General features: G+C 39.6%; 1 protein-coding gene across 1 annotated transcript in view; it reads right to left on the reverse strand.

Annotated features, from left to right (window-relative positions):
• Positions 1 to 7864, reverse strand: part of IRAK3 (interleukin-1 receptor-associated kinase 3) — a 59412-nt gene that overhangs the window by 25721 nt on the left and 25827 nt on the right. The window contains exons 3-6 of the mRNA XM_010841573.1: positions 7252 to 7316; positions 6426 to 6480; positions 4825 to 4976; positions 1433 to 1497 (exon numbers count right to left, since the gene is read on the reverse strand). Of these exons, the coding sequence (XP_010839875.1) occupies positions 1433 to 1497; positions 4825 to 4976; positions 6426 to 6480; positions 7252 to 7316 (337 nt within the window). The remainder of the gene's footprint in view (positions 1 to 1432; positions 1498 to 4824; positions 4977 to 6425; positions 6481 to 7251; positions 7317 to 7864) is intronic.

The following is a 7864-nucleotide window of genomic DNA, read 5'->3' on the forward strand; positions in this document are numbered from 1 at the left end:
AAAGATTAGGAAAATCTAAAAATCCATTGAATGGGAAAATGGTAAATTACATTATAACACAGGCACACAAAAGTGTACGTGAAAGTCGCTCAGTCATGTCTGAGTTTTTGCGACCCCACGGACTAAACAGTCCATGGAATTCTCCAGGACAGAATACTGGAGTGGGTAGCCTTTTCCTTCTCCAGGGGATCTTCCCAACCCAGGGATCGAACCTAGGTCTCCCGTATTGCAGGCAGATTCTTTACCAGATGAGCCACAAGGGAAGCCCCAAAATACTGGAGTGGGTAGCCTATCCCTTCTCCGGAGGATCTTCCCAACCCAGGAGTTAAACTGGAGTCTCCAGCATTGCAGGCGGATTTTTTACCAACTGAGCTATCAGGGAAGCCACAGCACACAATGGAATACTAAAATAAGCAAAGTGAACAATGTGTATATGCTGTCTCTTGTGTGCGAAGAGGAAAGTAAGAAAACAAAATACACATATGCTTACAAATAAAATATTTCTGGAAAAACATATAGGAAACTGATAACACTGTTGCCTTTGGGAAAAGTGGCTGGGTGGCTGGATGAGAACATGGAAGAAAATCTCTTCTTGGCTTACTCTTCTGCCCTTTTGGAATTCTGGAGTGTCTGAATTTATTATTTATTCATAAGCAAAAAAATAAAGCTTAAATATAAAAACTTTCTTATTACAATTTTGGTTTTAGTTTTTTTGTTGACTAAATGATGTATTAAGTTTTTATGCTTAGCCTCTAACATTTTGATTTCTGATCTTGGGTATAAAAGGAGAAGGATTTAGGATAATACCTCCCTCCCCCGAATTCACATATTGGTTTAGGAAACATCTGAAAAGAACATTTTCTATTTGTAAAGGGTGATGACTGAACTCTATAGGGTTAGGGGCCTTCGATGAAGCAGGCTGCACAGCTGCAGATATGAATATATATGAAAATGAAGTCATTTTAGTTTGTCTCCAAGGACTTTCAGGCTCATGAATGAATTCCCAGAAAATAATATGCACATCAAAAGCACTTGATTTCTTTGTCTAAACTCTCTTCCAGAAGAGGTTTATATTGATGAAACAGTTTCTTGACTGGAATGTCTCTTAAGAAAGAGGAGCAATGGTAAAATATATACAATTCTAATGTTCTAAGAATCATTTTACATTCAGTCATGTTAGCCACACATGATTTAATCCACTTCCTTGTGACAGTTTCTTGTTAAAATAGGCTCAAGTGAATTATGTAAATAGTATATTTTTAAATGTATTCCAAAGAATATACCAAAGCAGATGTCAAAAATTTACCCAGTGTTCTAACCTCCAACCCGCATTTATTAAATGCCAACCATGCCAAGCTCTGTGCTGTAGAATCAAAGATGAACAGAGATGAAAACCAGGCACAAGGGGAGAAATTTCAAGCAATATACTCACAGTAGCAAAACTTCAAGCTCAGACAAAAACCTCTTCCATTGTTTCTTACATTGCATCTTTCCCCCCTAAATACAGAAAAACAAGGAAAAAAAATAAGGAAAGGATCTATTTCTGGTACTCTTAACCTAGGGTCTATGAAATCAGACACTTTTTGGTATAAACGCATATGAATGTTTTTCTGGGGAGAAAATCCTTAGCTTTCAAAAACCCATTAAAGCCAAAACAGATTTAGAACCGCTGCTTCTGAATTAAAAGTTTTTCATGAAATGTATCAGATTGCTGCATTTTATATTTAAACCTTTTCACCGTATTTTGTATACACTTACATAAATTCGAAAATATTTTATGTAGTCGAAGAAAATGTCATGACAGAAACTCCCCACTTGATCTCAAAGAATCCAGATTGTGATCCTACTTAGAAGTGATTTCAATAATTGGGCATTCATGACTTGGGTCACTTGGCTGTTGGTTTAAGTTTACCTTTGTATTAATTTTGAAAAAAAAAGGTGCACTAGGAAAATGAAAAACTTAACTCTTTACTTCAAAAAAGCTTCAGAAGCTAGCCCAGTGCCTGACATATGGACAAATTAATGAATTCAATAATATTATCTGGAGGACTTCTTCTGTACCTGGCACTGTCTTTGATGGCTTCCTACATCTTACAGCGTTGCATGTCTCTGAATCTCAAATGCCTAACTTCTCCCATGAAAGGGTTAAAGTGTGTTCCAGTTACCATATGTAAATTGCTAGAAAGGGCAGAGTTTTTAGAGTTCTCTGTGCTTAGGAACAAAGGGAGAGAAAGCCAACAGGAATCCTGGAAGCTATTTTCTAAGTTAACCCAAGAAGTCAGAAGCAATAAACTCAGCCAACAAATCATTTTCAAGGACCACATTATGGGAATTTATATTAAAAAAAAAACCACAGTACTGAGAACCAAGTGGACTGGGTCTCAGGCCCACCTCTATGCTATGCTATGCTATGCTAAGTCACTTCAGTCGTGTCTGACTCTGTGTGACCCCATAGACGGCAGCCCCCCAGGCTCTGCTGTCCCTGGGATTCTCCAGGCAAGAACACTGGAGTGGGTTGCCATTTCCTTCTCCAATGCAGGAAAGTGAAAAGTGAAAGTGAAGTCGCTCAGTTGTGTCCGACTCTTATCGACCCCATGGACTGCAGCCTACCAGGGTCCTCCATCCATGGGATTTTCCAGGCAAGAGTACTGGAGTGGGGTGCCATTGCCTTCTCCACAGGCCCACCTCTAACACTCACTATTTGTGACTTATTGTCACTGAACCTCCCTGGGGTCCTCGTTTTCTTAGCCTGAAAATGTGAAGGGTCAGCTTTTGTGTTCATGCTACCCTACCAGTCTTGCTGCTTCAAAGTGTGTCCTGTGCAGGAGGAACACCAGCTTCTCTGGGAGCTGGTGGGAAATGCTGAGTCTCAGGTCACTACATGAACCCACTGAATCACAATCTGTGCTGTAAGATCCCAGGTGATTTGGATGAATCTAACACATCTAGTACATCACCCAGCCTCAGGCCCTCTAAGAAAGGTTACTGAAGTTAAGGTCCCAACTGTTACAAAACTCCATTTCTTATTAAAAAAAAAAAAAAAAGGCTCTGTGACTAAAGCTTCATGAAATAATCCCATTTTTTTTCCTGATGTGTGTATAGGACTTTGTTCAACTTCTAGATCTTGGGTAACTTTGCTACCTTCTATCTTTTTACTAATAGTGAATTGCAACTAAATTCATAAAGACAGCATATGTGCTTCTTTCAATTCCCCTAACAAACATTTATTGAACAACTACTATAGGCCAGGCCCTGTAATAAGGCACTGAGATACAAACATACATAAGAGCTCTCTAAAGAAAACCATCCAGTCCGCTGGGAAAGGCAGATAAAGAAGGTGATACTAAGAGATAGTGCTATTTTGCTGTAGCTACAAGGAGGGGCTTCCCCAGTGGCTCAGTGGTAAAGAATCTGCCTGCAATGCAGGAGTCGCAGGTTTGATCCCGGGGTCAAGAAGATTCCCTGCAGGAGGGCATGGCAACCCACTCCAGCATTCTTGCCTGGAGAACCCCATGGACAGGGAAGCCTGGCGGGCTACAGTACATGGGGTCACAAAGAGTCAGACACGACGGAAGTGACTTAGCACACACACAGCTGATATACATACAGCTGACTCACTCCGTTGTATAGCAGAAACTAACACAACATTGTAAAGCAATTATATTCCTTTTTTAAAAACAAAAATCCTTCCTGGTGATTCTAACATTAGACTGGAGAATACAGGTTTCAGCCCTATCCATTTCAGTTTACACGTCTGAAATACCCTCTGCCAGGTCTTTCCACCTCTAGTCTAATTCCTGCTGTCTTTCCTCCAATTTCCAGTTCATCATCCAACCTGTAATCAAAGTGATATTTCAAAACACAAATCTAGTCCTTTCACTCTCCTACTTAGAAAGCACCTATGGACTTGACCTCTTTCCAGTATCACCTGCTGCCACTACGTTCACACTAAACGCTCCCACACTAAATTCTGCTCTACCAGTCTGGTATTTGTGAAAAGACATATGCTCCCACGCATGCCCCCGTAGATCTTGGCACCTGCTATATCTTCCATCTTCCCTCCCTGCCTGGCAAAAGTCTCTTTGTCTTTCAAAATCAAGCCGAGAGGTCACTTTCTTATATTCATTTTTCCATTTGATTACTGCAGACACATTTATTGAGTAGTTACTCTGTGCCGGGCACTCTTCGGGTGCTGGAGGCACCAGCCTCTCCTCTGGCTGTCTTCTATGTGCTCCCATGACCTTTAGGGCAAATCTCTGCTCAGGTACTTGTCACACTACAACTTAATCTTTTCTTCACCTGTTTCCCCCACAAGACCGCGAACTCCTAGAGGATACAACTATGCTTTCCTGGCTGTTCTCGGCTGTGTTCCAACCTCCTGCTCTGATGGTTGCCTTGCTGCCCTTGAAGCCTCCTCTTTCCTGCTCTCCTGGACTGTAACTGAAGACAATTTAGTAGCACCAAATACCAGCCTATGGTTTAACCTGTGAAGCAGCCTGGAGAGGGCAGGAAAAACTGGAGCAGACCGACACAATCTGACCATCTTAAGCAAACTCCCAGTGGCCCTAAAAGGCTTCTCAGAAAAGTCTTTCTCAGGCCATACACCTGGGGAGGGGAAGGATTTAACTCCCACATTCCTGCAAGACAGGCATTCATTTCTTAGTCATTTCTCCAGTCACCTGAGGTCATATATCTTATTTCCATTTATGAAATTTTATTCTCCAGTACACCTCCTTTCAATGCTGATGAAAAATGACACATTTTAATATGAAATATGAGCAAATAAATGGAATCGATATCCTGTGATAGTAATTCTTTCCATACCTGTTTAAATAATTTAATGGCATATGTTCGGTTTTGGATTTCCACTCTGTATACCTCAAAAATTTCCCCTTCTCCGATTAAAAAGTCTTTGTGGAAATTTTTGGTTCCTTCTACGATGCTGTGAAAGCTGATGGAGGATTTTAGCAATATTCCTTAGGAAGGAAAGTAGGGAGAAGATAAGTTATCTTTCTGCTTTTTAAGAATCAGCCATCATTATAAAGAAACAAGACCTCCCTATTAGAAACAAATCAGAGTCCAGTGAAAAGTCAGTAGAGACATCCCAGGAGCCAACACCAAAGCCTATTGTGAGCTCTCTTGACTCTCATTTGGGTCTGGCTCCCACCATCCCACAGAGCAAATAGCTTCTTAGATACTCAAACAATAACACTGTGATTCTATCACCTTTCCAAAGAGATTAGCCAGACAACTTAGTTGGGGTAATTTTCCTAAGGTTATTTCCTTGTCATTAGATCAACAGATTACTGGTGACCCATGATGAACCCCAAACTAGTAGAAAAAAAATATATATATATATATATTGAAGTTGAAATCTTACTATGACTAAATAATATTCGCTAAGCATGACTGGTAGAGATATTTCTCATGAGCCAAATCCAACTTACTTCCCCAGAGTAAATTGGGAAGATGCTTCAGCTCTTTAAGAAAATCATCTCAAGCAGAGAATGGGAGGAAACATTTCAGAGGTAACCAAATGCAAATTCAAAGGGAAAAGCCTAAATAAATCCTGCAGAGACCAATTCTGGCTATACTTAACACATTTCCTGTTTCATTTGGACCTTTTTGCAAAATCTTAAAAGACCATGGGTGGTTCAGATGAATCTGCCTGCAATGCAGGAGACCCGGGTTTGACCCCTGGGGGAGCCCCTGGAGAAGGGAATGTCATCTCACTCCCATATTCCTGCCTGGAAAATTCCACCAACAGAGGACCCTAACAGGCTACTGGACCATGGGGTGGCAAGTAGTTGGATACAACTGAGCAACTAACACTTTCACTTTCAAAAGACCATAACCTTATCTAACTTTTTAAATTCTCTTTTGAACCAAAGAAGCATCAGATCTGGTGGCGAAGATTAGGCAAAGCAGCCTTAAACAGCCACTAAAGTTTATCAGGCTGATTTCCAGATAGAAGGAAACTATTCTCTCAGCTGATAGAATAGGAAAGTTGATGTGGCAAATAATTGTTTTTCATAGTGACCACCAGCACTGCTTTACAATAACCGCTAAAGATTTCTCTACAAGTGCAATGAAAATTTCTAAAAGTATACAAAACTCAACATAATTTTTAAATGTCTTCCTATGACACATAAAAATAGCAAATGTCATGAAATTATAAGTGAGACCACAATTATGCTCTTTATTGGACAATGAACTTGTAAAATAATAGCAACATATCATCCATCAGAACAATGGATTAGTCAAAATTGAGACTATTTTGATATCTATGAAAAACTTATCCTGAACCTGCATATTAATGGTTACCATGTTTATTGGATATGTCTAAATGTCACTTAAAGGAATTCATGAATTCACTTAAAGGAAAGCATGATTTAAAGGAAAGTTGGTTTGTTTGTTTTTTTTACCTTTTTCATTACGTTCAGGAATAAGAACATTATCCACTGTGACATTGGCTGTTTCCTAAAAGAAGAAATACATATTAAAGTAATTCAATTTCATAAGTCTAGAAAGAACAGAACGGCAACAGAAATCCAAAGCTACCCCTGGGACTATACAGTGCAAGAAAGTGGAATATAATTTAGAAGAAAGCTAGTAGAATGCAAAGTTATTTTATTCTATTCAACAGTATTCACTGCCATATATATTTAAGGCTTCCACACCAACGCAGGCTTCCACACCAATGCAGGACTCCACACGAATGCTAAAAAATCAAGTATCAATGTCACAGTCAGTTATAGTCAATTTTAAATGACTTCTAGTCCTATAAAACTGATTATCTCTAATTTGCTTTAATAAAAACTAACAATAACATGCAAAATGTCAACTAGAACAGGAAAACTAAAAATTGAGTTAAGACAAATACATAACTCACAGTACTCTTAAATGTTCTATGACTCATCTCTGACAGATCACTGAGAGGAGAAAGCCCTCAACTCTTCAAACAGTTACCAAAAAATGGCAATCCACTCCAGTATTCTGGAGAATCCCATGGACAGAGGAGTCGGGTGGGCTACAGTCCCTGGGGTTGCAAAGAGTCAGACATGACTGGGTGACTAACACACAATCTCCTGAATTCCCAAATAAGTGAAGAAGAATGAGAACGAAAGCTTTCCTGGCTTTAAAAAAGTAGCTGCAAATAACAGCATTTTTCTGCCTCATAACTTCACTCCTTACACTCGATTATAGATGCAACAGAGTTCAAGGGTCATTATCTACGCACACACATTCTACCTTTTGTAACATGTTTGGAAATTCTTTCTCCCGATGACTCTGCTCTATAGGATTCAAGGTTGCTCCTGAAAGAGAAATGAGGGAAGTTAGGTATAATAACTGTTACGTTCTTAACAAACACTTCTTTTTTCTTTATTACATTGTGAAATAAATACCTTGCTAGTAAGGTTCATTTCTAAAGCTCAGTTTCATTCCCATTGAATGGTTACAAATGTCCATACGTGAAAGAGCTTTCTAATGATCAAATATAAAAACATACTTTTGTTCACTTAGAACATAAGCACCTATCTTTTTGTTTGTATTTTTTATTTTTTTTAACAAAAAACATGTGGCATGCAGGATCTTAGTTCCCTGACCAGGGATGGAACCCATGCCCCCTTGCAACAGAAGTGTGGAGTCTCAACCACTGGACTGCCAGGGAAGTCCATCAGCACCTATCTTAAATTATTCTTCAGTTCAGTTCAGTTGCTCACTTGTGTCTGACTCTTTGTGACCACATGAATCACAGCATGCAAGGCCTCCCTGTCCATCACCAACTCCCGGAGTTCACTCAGACTCATGTCCATCGAGTCAGTGATGCTATCCAGCCATCTCATCCTCTGTCGTCCCCTTC

Source organism: Bison bison, unplaced genomic scaffold, assembly GCF_000754665.1.
Source record: "Bison bison bison isolate TAMUID 2011002044 unplaced genomic scaffold, Bison_UMD1.0 scf7180017864163, whole genome shotgun sequence".
NCBI classification, from domain to species: domain Eukaryota; kingdom Metazoa; phylum Chordata; class Mammalia; order Artiodactyla; family Bovidae; genus Bison; species Bison bison.